Source organism: Manis javanica, chromosome 10, assembly GCF_040802235.1.
Source record: "Manis javanica isolate MJ-LG chromosome 10, MJ_LKY, whole genome shotgun sequence".
In the NCBI taxonomy this organism is placed as follows: domain Eukaryota; kingdom Metazoa; phylum Chordata; class Mammalia; order Pholidota; family Manidae; genus Manis; species Manis javanica.
In genome coordinates, this window is record NC_133165.1 from 49,374,269 (window position 1) to 49,390,738 (window position 16,470).

General features: G+C 38.6%; 1 protein-coding gene across 2 annotated transcripts in view; it reads right to left on the reverse strand.

Moving 5' to 3' along the window:
• The window catches only part of LCMT1 (leucine carboxyl methyltransferase 1), a 58,775-nt gene that overhangs the window by 13,522 nt on the left and 28,783 nt on the right, over positions 1-16,470 (reverse strand). For both annotated transcript variants that reach the window (XM_073215385.1, XM_017657493.2), the window contains 4 exons: positions 14,431-14,507; positions 12,820-12,881; positions 6,793-6,895; positions 1,988-2,108 (listed from right to left, as the gene is read on the reverse strand). In XM_073215385.1, the coding sequence (XP_073071486.1) occupies positions 1,988-2,108; positions 6,793-6,895; positions 12,820-12,881; positions 14,431-14,507 (363 nt within the window). The remainder of the gene's footprint in view (positions 1-1,987; positions 2,109-6,792; positions 6,896-12,819; positions 12,882-14,430; positions 14,508-16,470) is intronic.

The following is a 16,470-nucleotide window of genomic DNA, read 5'->3' on the forward strand; positions in this document are numbered from 1 at the left end:
TCGTCAAAATGGCCATCCTACCCAAAGCAATATACAGATTCAATGCAATCCCTATCAAGTTACCAACAGCATTCTTCCATGAACTGGAACAAATAGTTCAAAAATTCATATGGAACCACCAAAGACCCTGAATAGCCAAAGCAATCCTGAGAAGGAAAAATAAAGTGGAGGAGATCTCGCTCCCCAACTTCAAGCTCTACCACAAAGCCACAGTAATCAAGACAATTTGGTACTAGCACAAGAACAGAGCCACAGACCAGTGGAACAGAATAGAGACTCCAAATATTAACCCAAACATATATGGTCAATTAATATATGATAAAGGAGCCATGGACATACAATGGGGAAATGACAGCCTCTTCAACAGCTGGTGCTGGCAAAACTGGACAGCTACATGTAAGAGAATGAAACTGGATCACTGTCTAACCCCACACACAAAAGTAAATTCAAAATGGATCAAAGACCTGAATGTAAGTCATGAAACCATAAAACTCTTAGAAAAAAAAATAGGCAAAAATCTCTTGGACATAAACATGAGCGACTTCTTCATGAACATATCTCCCCGGGCAAGGGAAACAAAAGCAAAAATGAATAGGTGGGACTATATCAAGCTGAAAAGCTTCTGTACAGCAAAGGACACCATCAATAGAACAAAAAGGTATCCTACAGTTTGGGAGAATATATTCATAAATGAGAGATCTGATAAAGGGTTGACATCCAAAATATATAAAGAACTCACACACCTCAACAAACAAAAAGCAAATAATCCAATTAAAAAATGGGCAGAGGAGCTGAATAGACAGTTTTCTAAAGAAGAAATTCAGATGGCCAACAGACACATGAAAAGATGCTCCACATCGTTTGTCATCAGAGAAATGCAAATTAAAACCACAATGAGATATCACCTCACACCAGTAAGGATCGCCACCATCCAAAAGACAAACAACAACAAATGTTGGCGAGGTTGTGGAGTAAGGGGAACCCTCCTACACTGCTGGTGGAAATGTAAATTAGTTCAATCATTGTGGAAAGCAGTATGGAGTTTCCTCAAAATGCTTAAAATAGAAATACCATTTGACCGAGCAATTCCACTTCTATGAATTTACCCTAAGAATGCAGCAGCCCAGTTTGAAAAAGACAGATGCACCCCTATGTTTATCACAGCACTATTTACAATAGCCAAGAAATGGAAGCAACCTAAATGTCCATCAGTAGATGAATGGATAAAGAAGATGTGGTACATATATACAATGGAATATTATTCAGCCCTAAGAAGAAAACAAATCCTACCATTTGCAACAACATGGATGGAGCTAGAAGGTATTATGCTCAATGAAATAAGCCATGCAGAGAAGGACAAGTACCAAATGATTTCACTCATTTGTGGAGTATAAGAACAAAGGAAAAACTGAAGGAACAAAACAGCAGCAGAATCACAGAACCCAAGAAAGGACTAACAGTTACCAAAGGGAAAGGGACTGGGGAGGATGGGTGGGAAGGGAGGGATAAGGGCGGGAAAAAGAAAGGGGGCATTACAATTAACATGTACAATGTCCGGGGGGTGGGGTATGAGGTGGGCTCTACAACACAGAGAGGACAAGTAGTGATTTTACAGCATCTTACTACACTGATGGACAGTGACTGTGAAGGGGCATGTTGGGGGGGATGGACTTGGTGAAAGGGGGGAGCCTAGTAAACATAATGTTCTTCATGTAACTGTAGATTAATGATACCAAAATAAAAATAAATAAATAAAAATAAAAACTTTGTAAAGGTTCCAAAAACTGTGCCTAAAAGTTTGTAAGAGGTCAAAAAATCATGAGTACTAGGATTACTGGTTTCGATTAACAAAGGAGATATGTGAGTGGCTGAAGATATGTGAAAAGCAGAAGGAAATGAGTAAGTGGAACATAACTGTGGGTGCTCAGAAGGTAAAGCCACCACAGGAGACCTCTGCAGGTTGCAAAGTTTTGGTGCTTCCTTTTACCTGTTCGTAGTTTATGAACATGGCAGTGTCAAAACTGCTGGCTGCCCATTTAAGAAGGTTTGCCGACTGCTCCGGAGTCATGTAAACCAGCACACATTCAGTTATCAGGAGTGTTGGCAATCTTAAGAGAAGAACAAACGGCACATCAGCATGTTTTCATCAAACTGGGACTCTCCACCTGTACACATGTTGCAGTACTAGCAGGGCAGGAAAACCCTGGCAGAACCACATGGTCATGCACATCAGCAGTCGATGCAGGTACACCTGTGTAATACCATCCAAACCCCAAACTGTGTACTGTAAAGAGGGGAGCAAGGAGCAGTGATTTGTCTGGCTGTTGAAAATGCATTAAATGTGTGTGGTAGACTGTAAAAATGACTACAAATTCTCCTTTTGTGCACCCACATGTGGCAATCTGACATTGCAGATTCTCCTATTCAAGAGGTGGAGTTTATTTCCCTTCCCCTGGAATCTGTGTTAGTTATATAACTTGCTTTGGCCAATGGAACAGTAGCAACATGCAAGGAGATGCTTGAAAATCACTTGCACATTAGCGCTTGCTCTCCTGCCTGGAAACTTGAAACCACTATGTGAATGAATCCAAGCTAGCTTGTTATGAGAGGGGAGGCCCCATGGAAGAGAATGAGGCATCTGACATGCCTGCTATACCCACAGGAGTGAACCCCAACTACACTTGGCCCCCAGCAGAAGGACCACCCAGCTAAGCCTAGCCCAAACTGCCTACTCATGGAATACTCTGAGCAACTAAATTGTGAGTTGTTTTAAACCACTGAGCTTGGAGGGATTTGTTACACATCAAAAGCTGACAAATACAATGTGAAAATACTGATACTCTTAAGACAAATTCTTCTTATGTAAATTTTTACCATCAAAAATTGAAAACAACATGAAGTCCTCAAGAAATTACATTCTTAGTAGGCACTCTGATTTATCAGACCCAAAGTAGTGAACAAATTATGAAATAGGAAAAACAAGGAACTCCTATAGAAATATCTAAAAGCCTTAATTTTTGAAAGGGAACAGAGGCAGCCCCAAATTATGCAGGCTCCTTGTGTTTATTTCTGGCTCATTTACTGCTCCTTCTCTGACTCCTTCACTGGTTCTTTTCCCTCTCTGCCCCTAAATAGTGATGTTCTTCATGGCTAGTTGCTAATTCTCCCACTTAGCAAGTGGGTTATTTTTGTCTGTTTTTATTGGTAGGGGATCTTAGAACAAATAACTTGCATAACTCAAATGCCCAACAAGAAAATAGTTGAGAAGAACATGGTATATCCACCCAATGGACTGTTAGACAGCTTGTCAGTATGATGTTTCAGAGTTGTATTTATTAACATGAAAGCTATTCATGATCCCCACACTCAAGTGGCTCCCCTACACTTCTTCAAACAGTAACACAAGAGCAATTAAACAATCCATTGTAGTCACTTGTTTAATGTCTCTTTTTCTCACATGGTAAAGTAGGCTGTTTTTTCATGGTTCAATAGTGAGAAACTGAACATAGTACAGTCTCAACTACTAGATGAATGAGTAATAAGTGAATGTATCTGTACATACAGATATATGCAAACACCTACATATGGATACATTTAATTCTCTTAAAAGTTCCAAAACTGTATGCAGAGTATGATCATATTTTGAAGAAAAATATGTATTTCCAAATGTTGACATAAATAAAGGTGGTTATCTCTGAGTATTGGGTTAGGAGTATTTTTATCTGCTCTTCTAGGAACAACCCAAACTTTGCAACAGCTAAGCCTATGGAAATGAGTGGGACTGCTCCGAGACTTTTTTTTAAACAGTATCAACATGATTACTTTCTAACATTTATTGCTGCATTCTATTAATCATTTCATTTCCCAAATGAGAAGTAAGTTGTCCAAGGCCATGGTCTAGCGTATGTTGTGGTCAGAATGCAGACCCCTGCAGGGGGACTCATGGCCTAGGTTCATGATCACTGTGCCATCAGAGAGAAAGGCCACCAGCACATAATGTTGCTTTGACCTGACAGTACCAATGACCTGCCCATTTTGCTCACCTGGATTTCTTTCTTTTTAAACAGTGAAATGTGATACAACTCAATTACTTAAAAATACATGTTCAAATGCCCCCTGGACCCAACTGGATCCTGATAACAAAGAAATGGAGGGCAATAAATCCAGAGGCAAGAGAATTAAATCTGAGTTGCAAACTAAGTTGAAAATTAGAGGAAAAAAACATTTAAAAGATTTTCTTTAATTAACAGTAATTTTAAATCTAAAAGCCCAGATTATATCAACAGAAATTATTAGAAAATGTGAATGAGTGTAAAAAAGTTCCAAAACCTCAGTAGGTTGATAGAGAAATACAGTTTCAAGAATCTTTTTGATGCAAATGGGTAGCCACTATTATATAAGATTAACACATGGGGAAGCCAGGTGAAGACAGCTATATAGGATTTTTTTGCATTATTTTTGCAACTTTTGTAGATAGATTTGAACTATTTGAAAATAAATGTTAAGTATTTTTACAGTACATTTTTAAGAGGTAGTCACTAGCAGTATTAATAGGACTAAAGCTTTTCAAAACAAAAGTGAAAGGAAAGCAAAGACAACCAATAAAGGAAAAAACAACACAAAGCCCCATAGAACTAAATATGTCATTTGAATACTTGTTATAGCGATTGTTTTTCATCTGTGTTGTACATCTCCAAAAGCAAGGCAAAATTTCCTATCAAGTGCCAGCCCAATTTATAACCAATTATGTCCCTGATCTTTCAGCACATTTGCCATAAGAGTTAACCAGCTACAGTCAGATGCAACTTACTAAGTGCCTACTATGTGCCATTTCTGTTCATTTTTACACACATTACTTAATCTCCAAAACCATCTCGTGATGTAGTTTTTGACCCCAGTTCATAAATGAAGAAACTAAGGCTCAAAGAGTTTTATTTTCAAGAAAAACAGCTCCTATTAAATAACTAATAAGCAGCAAAAATCTGACTAGAACCCAGACTGGAACTCCTCATGCTGCGGGCTCCAGGCTTACCAGTGTCAGCTCTAGGCAAGCTACTACAGACCTTCATTTACTCCTGTGCCCATCATGGTGTCCCTGAACATCAAGATTTCCCTTTGGCTAAAAGAATACCCTAGATACTACAAGCTGTGAACTGTACAAAGGGCTCCCCAAAGAGGCATGAATATTATTTACAGTGTATTGACCTTGTTCTCGGAACACTCAGTGAGACAAAGACTGAAATCAAGCTGGAGTGACAGCACTGGGTCAGCTGGAGCTGTCCCCACATTTGGGTAGGTGACTATGTAACTCCCAGCAATGACAACCTGACTGAGTGTAGGTTAGTCACATAAACAAGGTTATGTGTTTAGCTTTGGCTAAACACATAAACAAGAACTTCCAAACTTCCAGCCATTGCCACATTAGTGAAATATGCATTAGAAAAAGCTTTTACTCACTATACTTCTCTCCCCTCCCCTGCCCAGAGCTCACCTGGGCATATGCTTGTCCTCTTCCCTTCCCTCGCAGAAGGGTATCTTTCCCTTACCTCCAGGGCTAGTACCCTCAGTCCCTGCCTACATCCTCCCATCCCTCTCTATCAGTGATTTCCCTAGTTGCTAATTTCTTTGGTCACTTGTCTCTGATTCTTTACCTTCAATTTATTTTTTAAAGTAAGTGCCCCTTTACTTTACCTTCCCCTCAAAGCTCTCCCTTGAGTTACTCATGTCCTTTATTCTTGAAAGTGTCATCTTCACCTACAGTAGACTGGGTAGGAGTCTTTACCCACCATTCTCTTTAACTCCCATCTAATTCTGACCACACATCTCACTCCCCTCCTCCTCTGCTCCCCAAAGGGACCCGTTCTCAAGAACTAGGTGTGAACCCTCTGGTCCATTTTAAAAATATTTCTGTGATGTATACATGTAATCATGAAAGTACAGTATTTTGGGGGTTGATTTTACATATTTGGTATCACACTGTGCATATTATTCTACAACTTGATTCTTTCTCAACTCGATATTAAGTGCTTGAGCTCTCTCCATGATGATCTAGGTCATGCATTTTCCATGTTATTAATCCATTCTCCTCCTGATAGACAGTCGGATTATTTCCAGTTTTCTGGTACTAAAATGGCAGCTGCAATGAACATTGGCCTTGTATACGTACAGACTTTCTCAAGATGGACACACTCAAAGGTGGAAAACTGCTATATGAAATGGTACACATATTTACAATTTTACTAGATGCTTCCAGATTGTTCCTCACAATGGTTGTACCAAGTTCAATTGCACCAAATCTCTATGACCATTCCTTTCCCCCATATCCTTGCCAACACAATATTGTCAGATTCTTACAGAAAGTCAATGGGAATAAAATATAATTTAATCTGATTACTACTCAGATGCCATACCCTTTTTATATGATATTTAGTTCCTTCTTTAAGCTACCTGGTCATCTATTCTCTGCCCATTTTTCTATGGGACTTTTTTTTTTAACCAGTTATTCTTTATAAATTCTGAATGTTAATCATTTACCTATTGTAATTAGTTTTTATGCATATAATCATGTTCTCTCAAATTCTGTTCATATTAGGCAGCAAAATGTTACAAAAGCAGGTGGGTGATTCTGATGTGAAAACAAACTTGAGAAACATTGCGTCTAAAAATCTTCAAAACACTATTCTGAGTAGCAATGAAATGACAAATATTTAAAATAGAATAAAAAATGGGACACAGGTATCATGCTGCATTTCCAACCAACTGACTTATAGGGGATTAAAAAGAAAAGCTCACTGTGTATTCATGTTACATTTCTTTAGTTTCTCTTCCAGTTCATGTAAATCTCGGAGATCTGCTCCAATAATGGCAAATCTCTTTGAATCCAACATGTGTCCATCTGCAAACGTAAGAAGAGATTATTGTTTCAACAGGAATGAACCAGGAGATTGTAATTACAAAGAATATGGCTTTGTCAAAATTATTTATTTTCCACTATAAAAATACATGCTCATTATATAAAAAATAAATCAGGTATGAAGGGGGTGAAAATTAACTAAAATGACACCTCCCGAAGATAAGTATCAGTGCTTTGGTGTATAACATTACAGTCTTTTTCCATGTACTTAAACTCATGTACACAAAATAAACACACTCTTTCTCTCACACACACACAACCACATGCAAGAAAAAGAAAATAGGACCACCTGATACTTGTTCTGAAAACTGCTTGTCTTGCCAATGGGTTTCAGCCCCGGGCAAGTTTGCTATGGATTGTGTGTGACCAACGAAAATGACAGCAAAACGTTCTTGGGGTGAAAGGGTTATACCCAACTTTATTTCCAGGTAGCAGGTCAGTCACTAAATCCCATTCACTCAGAGTGAGTCTGCGTGCAGCAAGCCAGTCTCTGCCTCTGGGCCCCTCGGTCCTCACAGCCGTCCTATGGGTCCTTCTGTCCTTACAGCCATCCTGTGGGCCCCTCTGTCTGCACAGCCGTCCTCTGGGACCCTCTGTCCGCACAGCCATCCCACACAGCCATCCTCTGGGCCTCTGTTCTCACCGTTACCACCACTCCAGCCTCTGCTCTGCTCTCCTGCAGCCTTGTAGCCCTGCCACCGTGTTGTGCCCAGAGCACTGGGCAGAGCTCTTTTTATAGTCAACAGCCATGTATTGCCCACAGGTGTGCAGTGAGCTAGTCAACCATGGCCAGGTGAGAATCCTGGCCACAGGAACTCTCATTTTATCCACACTGCTTTTCCTGGTTACAGCAACCTACTTACACTGACATTAAGAACATCAGTTTCTAGAATTTCAAAGCATTTCTCTGAGTGGATAAAACAATTTGCTTAGCCTAATCCCTCACTATTAGACATGGTATTTCCAGATTTTCTACACCTTAGTCACTGCAATGAGCATCCTTGTATTGAAGCATTTGTCCAGTTAAGTAGGTTGCTGTCAGTGAAATTAGGAGATCAAAGGGTAAATCTGTTTAAATATTGGGGCTGACTGGCTGGCTGCTGTGCCAATTTGTGAAATACTAAGTAGCTTAAAAGAAAAGTTTATATACTAAAGTATTTACAAATAAAATAATAACATCTGCTTTAAAATATTCCAGCAGAGATTGAATGGAATGGTATATCTACTGTTTCTCAAGATTTGGCATATATCAGAATCACCTGGAAGGCTTATTGAACCAGATGGATGGGCCCCACACCTGAGTTTCTGATTCAGTAGCTCTTTCAAAAGGTCACATTTGCATTTCTAAGTGCCCTGATGGTGTTGAAGCTGTTAGCCTGGGACTGTACTTTTAGAATCACTGTATAGATTAAACTAGCTATAGACAAAGTTAAGTGTTGGGTACATGGAGGTTCAACCATCCAGTCACAGTACTTTTATGTATGCCTAAAATTTTTCAATTTTAAAAGTTTAAAAAATGGATTATAATAAAAAGAGAATATTGTTTGACTGTTTATACCCAAAGCATTGTTTGCTCAGCCTCCTCAAGGGTACAAATAATGGAAAGAAGTAGAATATTCAATAGCCATCATATATCACTGCTAATAACTCAGGCTTTTCTTGGCTCTGAGGACCCACTGTGAAAAATGTTGAAAAAGCTGTACTATATAGCATGCAAGCAGGTTCTCCCTTATGGTCTCAAAAACCCCATCTGGCTGATTCAAATACATTAGGCCACACACCAGAAACTACAAGAAATACCTTTGAGGAACCTGTTAGATGCCAGGAAGTTCTGAATGGCAGGCAGGGAAGCCCCAAGTGAGCCCCAGGGCCAAACAATGCCTGAGTCAGGAAAACAATGTAGAGAATATGAAGGCATTTGTCTGCCCTATCATTAAATTTCCATATAATTCCCAAATACCTGTGTGTGCCTTTTTGCAAATAAAATACATATTAATAATAAGCATGTCTAGAGTGAAGTTTTCATCCCTGACCAAAAAAAAACAGTTGAGATGTATTATTAAAATAAAAATACATCCATTCATTCATGCATTCAGGTGTGTTTTTATTCAATCAACCATCTCTGTGTGCCAGGCACTGTTCTAGATGCTGGAGAGACAGTGATGAATGAGTGAGAAGAGGTCCCTGCTCTCATGAGGCTTAGCACCAGAGGAGGGAAGGAGACAATCAAACAAATAAAGATTCAAGAGAATATCAGAGTATAAGTGCTATGCAGAAAACAAAACAGGGTGACAAGAAGAGTATGATTTCAGGAGGGACAGGGGTTGGTCTTTAGCCTGGTGGAAAGGTTTGAAGAGAGCAAGCACAGCACATTCAGAGGACATAGGAGGACAGTGTGGCTAGGCCAAAACAAAATTGAACAAAGGAAGGATGTATGTGAATGAATGAATGAACTGAATGATTAAATGAATGAGTGAAATGAATGAATGAATGAATAAAATCAGAAGGCACACAAAGGCGTGATTAACCTGGGTCCTATCCAGTGAAAGGATTTAAGCAGGGGAGTAACAGAACCTGATTTACTTTTTAGGAACTCATCCTGACTTCCTTTTCATTGTGTGTCCATTTATATACTTACAGTTTTTACCCTGTGCATAATTCAGCTTAAAAAAGATATCATTAATTTTAAGATGCATTGTTTTTTTCACATTTTTGCATTTCTGAAATGAGGATGCATATACGATTATGTCAATAATGTATCAGTATTTAATTTGTATTAAATGCATTTAATTTGTATTTAAATGTATTTAATCTGTTGGCACATTTTTTTTCCTATTTATAAATAGTGGTGATTCTTACAATTACAGTTTCACAGTTTTGATAAAATGGGTTAATTTTTTAATTAAGGTATCATTGATACACAATCTTCTGAAAGTTCCACATGAGCAACATTGTGGTTTCAACATTCACGCATATTATCAAGTCCCCCACTTCACCCCATTGCAGTCACTGTCCATCAGTGTAGTAAGATGCCACAGAGTTATTACTTGTCTTCTCCGTGCTCTACTGCCTTCTCTGTGACTGTCCTATATTGTGAGTGCTAATTATAATGTCCCTTAGTCCCCTTCTCCCTCCCCATCCACCCTCCCTAGTCCCTTACCTTTGGTAACTGCTAGTCAAAATGGGTTAATTTTTAAATGAAATTTTTGTCATCCATTAATTCCACTCCTGGGAATTTACACTAAGAAGACAAAATCACTGATTTGAAAAGATATATGCACTATGTTTACTGCCCCATTATTTACAAAAGCCAAGATATGGAAGCAACCAAAGTGTCCATCAATAGATGAATGGATAAAGAAGATGTGGTATATAGAACAATGGAATATGATTCAGCCATAAAAAATAAATCTTGTCATTTGTGACAACATGAATGGACCTAGAGGAATGTTATGCTCAGTGAAATAAGCCAGGCAGAGACACAAATACCATATGATTTCACTTATATGTGGAAACTAGAACAAAACAAAACAAACAAACTAAACAGAAATAGACTCAGAGACACTGAGAAGTGATAGATGGCTACCACATGGGGAAGAGGTTGGATGGGTGAAATGGGTGAAGGGAATAAATAGGCACAAAATCTCAATCATAATATAAGTTAGTCATGGGGATGAAAGTACAGCATAGCAAATATAGTCAGTTCTGTAACATCTTTCAATGTTGACAGATAATAACCACACTAGTTGAGATGAGCATTTAATAATGGAGGTAACTGTCAAATCACCATTTTGTATATTTGAAACCAGTATAATATTGTATATCAACTATCCTTCAATAAAATATACTAGTAATAAAATTTTTTATCACTTTTAATATCACATCATTTTTCTCAAAATTTTTTCATATTTTTATTTCATTTATTTTGTACTCAAATTCTCCTTTCTAAGTATGATGGCAAGATCAAACACTATAAAGGAAAAGAATGGAAAATTTGCCTACAAAAGAAACAAACATCAAGCTAAAAAAAAGCAAAAGACTAAGAAATAATCTGTAATAAAAAAAGGTTGGCAAGGAAAAAATTGCAATAAAATTAAGTTTTGTAAAAAAATATATCTTCATGTTATAAAGGGTTCCTATGAATTGAACTAATGCAACTGAAAAAAAAAAGAAATCCCAAAGGCCAATAAAACTAAGGATACTCCATCTCACTAGCACTCAAAGTTATATAAAATTTTAAAGTAATAGGAAACCATTTCAGCCTACCAGACTGGTAGAAATTTTTTTGAATAACACCCAGTGTCAGTGAGGGTGTAAGGCAAGAAAATCCTCATCCACTCCAGTGAAAATACAAATTAGTAAAAAGGGTCTTGAAGAACAGCTTGGCAGGAACTATTAGATTTCATAATGCACAATTCTTTGAGTTAGCACTTCCTACAAATATGCACATATATATGTTTTCTACAACACTGTTTAATATAAAAACAAAAAAGGCAGCAATCTAAATGACCATCAGTAGGGTACAGATTAAATAAAATGGAATTTTCAGGCAAACAAGTACCTTAAAGTCATTAGAAATAATGAGGGAGACCTATACAGGCTGACTAGAAAGACAGCCATGATTTACTAGCACATGAAAAGAACAAGTCACAAAGCAGCATATATAAATTATTCACTTTATTGAAACTACATATCAATCTATATTTATATAGAGTAATATATAGATTCATTCAACAAATATGTCTTTAGCTACAACATATATTAATTTAATGTGTATATACATTCATTCAAGAAAAAATTATTGGACCTTTATGTGCCAGGCACTAGATTATATTTCTGTATATATTTTATTATATGTGACTTTAACTTAACTCTAGGTATACTATGCATCTGTAATAGGAAACAGTCTGAACCCTGGTTATCTTGGGTGGTGAGGCGGATTATAGAAAGCCTTTATTTTCTACTTCAGATATTTCCACGTTGATGGATCAAAGGTAATGCTAGCTCTTTCTCAGATAATCATTCTGACACAGTATTAACCAAATATAGAAAATTATGATAGCAAAGGAAATGCAAGAGAAAGCAAATGCAAGAGCTTAAACAGGTACTTCTTACAGTTGGAAACAAAGGATATGAGGGAAACAAAGGACAGGGACGTGTATTTTCTGTGGAAACTTGTTGGGAATCTGACCATTAGGATGCCGAAAGCATCATGGCTGTGTGTTAAAAGAGGCTTGTCTAGTTCTGTTTGCTGTGTTACTGTGTCGACCATCTGAGAAGACCATGAGCATGTTTCTCACCTAAATTATTAATAAGCCCCTTGCACCTCTGAGCCAGAAACAGACTGAAAATGATGGAAGATTCCAGAAGAGGCTTACCCTAATTTGAGAGACTGAGAATTGAAGGAAAGTGTTGGAAACATTCATAATTAAAAGTTGAGGGAAAAACTGACTATAGGGGCCAAGACACCATACGGAGTGAAGGAGCTCAGGTATAGAGCAGCACAGACGCTGAGGACGGAAGCAGAGTCTGCAGTCCCTCCAATTGTGGCAGCTGCCACTCAGTTACAGTGTGTAGGAGTTAGGGGCTGATTTGAGATTTTCATGGAAAAATCTCCTGGTTTTGAAATGTTGGCAACTAATAAAAATTTTTTTAAGGATTTAAAAGATTTATGGACATTTAAGAAGGCTCATACAAAAAACTTTTTAAATTTGTTCATGGTAACTGTGATGCAAGTATAAATGTATCAGAAGAAGTAGACACGACATCAGGTGCGCACACACAAGTGTATACACACAAACATGTGTGCACACACACATTGCCCACCATCTTTAAAGAGAAAAGAGGAAAGAAAGTAAAAACAGTTATACAGCCCACACTGTATTACATAGGTTAAGGATACTTGCCTATTTGAAGTGTGTCCTTTGAATGTAATTCTACAATGGGTTTAAATAGGAGAGGCTTGGATCTATGAGAAGATGGGAAAGAGGAGAAAATGGGTCACCATAGCTCATTTACTACAAAAATGCAGACACCCACTAAAGGAATAGCAAACATACATCACTATTTTCAAAGCAGGGGCCACTCCAGAGGGACTTCTGGTTAATTACCCCTGACTCTGGGCACATGCAGTACAGTCAGTGGATATGGGCTAGTGTTAGGTCAGCTCAGCAGTATACTCAGGATCTGATGTTACATCACAATGGATCATTAAATACCTAGAAACAACTAAAGATAGGCAAGCAGGAATGTTCCAAGTGTTCCAGTGTTTTTTAAGACATCTCTAGTCTCTTGCCTCTTCTCAATTAAACAGAACTTTTAAGATAGCTATATTTCTCACAGCTAACTAAAAAAATTGACTCTTACTCAGACCTGAAGTTCAGTAACATTTATATAACTCTCCCAATCAGAATATGCAAAAAAAAAAAACTCCAGAAATTGGAGAGCCAAATTCAATATCCAAACAATCATAAAAAAAGCCAATGCAGTGCTTACCCCAGGAAACCATCTCTGCTTTGAGAGCCCACATACTTCTTCAGTCAGTGTTCTAAGAAGCTTAGCTATACTTAACAGTTTTGAGTGTCAGAATTGCCATATATTATCTAAAATGCATATTTACTATAAAATACAATTTTATATTTGGAAAGGGCAAAAAACTTGCTTTCACAGGATAAACTAGAAAAAAACAGAGCTTGAAAAGCATTTCTAGTTTGCGAGGATGAGGCCTCTTTAAAGGACAAACTGAAACTTTAATGTTGAGTAAAATTTTTAAAAAATATATGAGTAAGGATTTTATTTAAATGACTAATTTAAAAAGGAGGGAAGGAGAGTAGGTTAAAACTATGGAGAAACCTTGACTGTGGGTTTAAAGTCAGGCTTTGAATCTCAGGCTCCACCCCTTCCTTGACAGGTGACCTTATCCAGATTAATTTCTTTCAGGCTCAGTAGGTAATGACAGCACATAATTCATGAGTCTGCTCTGAGGACTGAATGACACAATCCAACTGAAGCACTTAACATGGTGCTAATAAGCAAAGAAAAATGCTCAGTCTCAAAGACCAGCAAACTCATCACTGCCAATCTTTCAAACCCCTTGAAGCCTGGAGTCTGAATGGCCACCATAAAAATCTCATATATAATAACTGATTAATTTCAGTTTCCCACTCATTCATTCAAAACACTTTAACTATGCATCTACTCTGGGCCAGGTACCTTTCTACACCCTGTGGATACAGAATTAAACAAAATACACATAAAAATTCAGAGGAGAACTCCTTGAAGTCTACTTTTTTTTTAATGTTTAGAGAAATTACCATAATGGACAAAAGAGCCACAAAGAAGGTTTATTTCCTTTGGAAGACTGCACAATGCACTGGAAAGAAAGTGGAGAGCAGGTAAAAGGAAAGCAGCCTCCTAGAGTGAGGTTCCTGCATGCAGACCTGTCTCCCACTGACTGATATAGTCAGGCTGGCTCTGAATTCCACTTGGCTATCTCTCCCAGACAAAGCCACACTTACTTGATGCTGTGCAACTTTCTTGTGACTATCATTGGGAAGTCGACTTCAAAATATTTACTTGGGAGAAGATCTTCATCCTGAGATAAAACAGAGTAACCTTTATAATTATTTACCCACTCAGACATTTCCTCATCACCTTCATGTACCAAGTAGTAGGCCCTAAAGAGCAATGAGGTATTTAAGAATTTTAAATCAGGGAATGGTATGTCAGAAATGTATTTTTCAAGTTCCTTTGGTCTCAGCATGTAGTGTGTGGAGGAGAAATGTTAGATCATTGTAGCTGTCCAGGGAAGAAATTATGGGGAGCCTAGGAGGGAAGAAAAAGGTGGCAGAGTAAGAAGGCAGGGTGGAAACCTCCTCCCCAAAACACATAAAACACAAAAATAGAGCAAATACAACTAAACTGGAAATGAATGACCTGAAGACTGCAGAACTGACTACTTACATCTGGGGAAGAAGAGAACACTTCACAGAAAAGGGTAAAGTGGCAAAGCCAAGATCCAGTGAGACCCAAGTCCTCCCCCAACCCCAGGCCACAGGCAGGAGGAAGAGGAATGGAGTGGGAAGGGAGTAGGAGCCCAGGATTGCTGAGCACCTGGCCCTGGAGATCTGCTCTGGGAACATGAACCCACATTACATGGTGCTCTGGTGATTAGCAGGGCTGGACAACAAAGACAGGTGGAACACTTGGGGAGGCTGAGATTCCAGCCACCTGTGGAGAACAGGCATGCTCTACTGGCTCCTCTGAGACAAAAGCAAAGGCAGGACAGTTTGAAAGACTTCCCAGCAGCTGGACAGGTGCCAGAGGGCTGAGGGTTAGACAGAGCTCTCTGTTCATGAGAAAGGGCAGGTGGATGATACCTCTCCAGCTGGTACACAGCCCAACAGGTTAGGAATTCTTGGGAGCCTTACGCTCCACCCCCCTTGCTGACAACACAGCCTTGAGGTTCCTCCCTGTACACATGGCTGGCAGACAACCATTGAGCCCAGTGGTAGTGTCAGACTTTGCTGCCTAGCAGGCAGAGGAAGACTTTCCAAGCTTGCTTGGCTCCATTTCAGCCCAACAGGAGAGGCACCTGGAAGAGTCAGCCCCAAGAGCTGCTTCCTCCTCGCGGTGTACTGGTCCTGCCTACCTGGGGCCCCCACCATTGCTGCAGGCCAGGCAGAGGGTGGCCCCACCCACAACAAGTCCAGCAGAGACTTCTGCGCTGATCAGAAAGGCACAGTAAAGAGTCTAGAGCTTCTGGACACTAGAAGGCAGCTCCTTGACAAAGCTATTACTCCAAAGGAAGAAACACAGAAAACCTGGCAAAATGAGGAGGCAGAGGAGCATGTTCCAAACATAACTACTAGACAAAAGATCAGAAAGAGGGATGAATGAAACAGAAATCACCAGTCTTCTTGATAAAGACTTTAAAGAAAAGTCATAAACATGATCACAGATCTACAGAAAAATATTCAAGATCTCAGGGAGGACTTCAACAAAAAGATAGAAGACGTGCAAAAGAGTCACTCAGAGTTGAAGAATACAGTATCTGAAATGAAACACACAATGGAGGGAGTTAATAGCAGATTATCACAGATTGAAGAAGTTGTAAATATGGAAATTAGAAAACAAGAAAATAATGAAGCTGAAAAACAGAGAGAAAAAAAAGGATCTCTAGGAATGAAAGAATAGTAAGACAGCTGTGTGCACAGAGAAGACAACTAATGACTCTGTAGCATCTTAGTATGCTGACAGTGACTGCAATTGGGTTGGGGGGGAAACTTGATAATACAGGTGAATGTTGAAACTGCAATGTTGTTCATGTGAAACCTTCATAAGACTGCATATCAACAATAACTTAATCTAAAAAAATTTAAGTCTAGTAAATGAAGGGAAATAATCAAAAAGAAAAGATTACCTTACCAGTGATACCTTAATTTAAAAAAATAATAAATTAAAAATAAGACAGCTATGTGTCCAACCCAAATGAAACACTATCTGCAGGAATAGGGGTGCCAGAAGGTGAAGAGGGATACAAAGGGATAGAAAGTCTC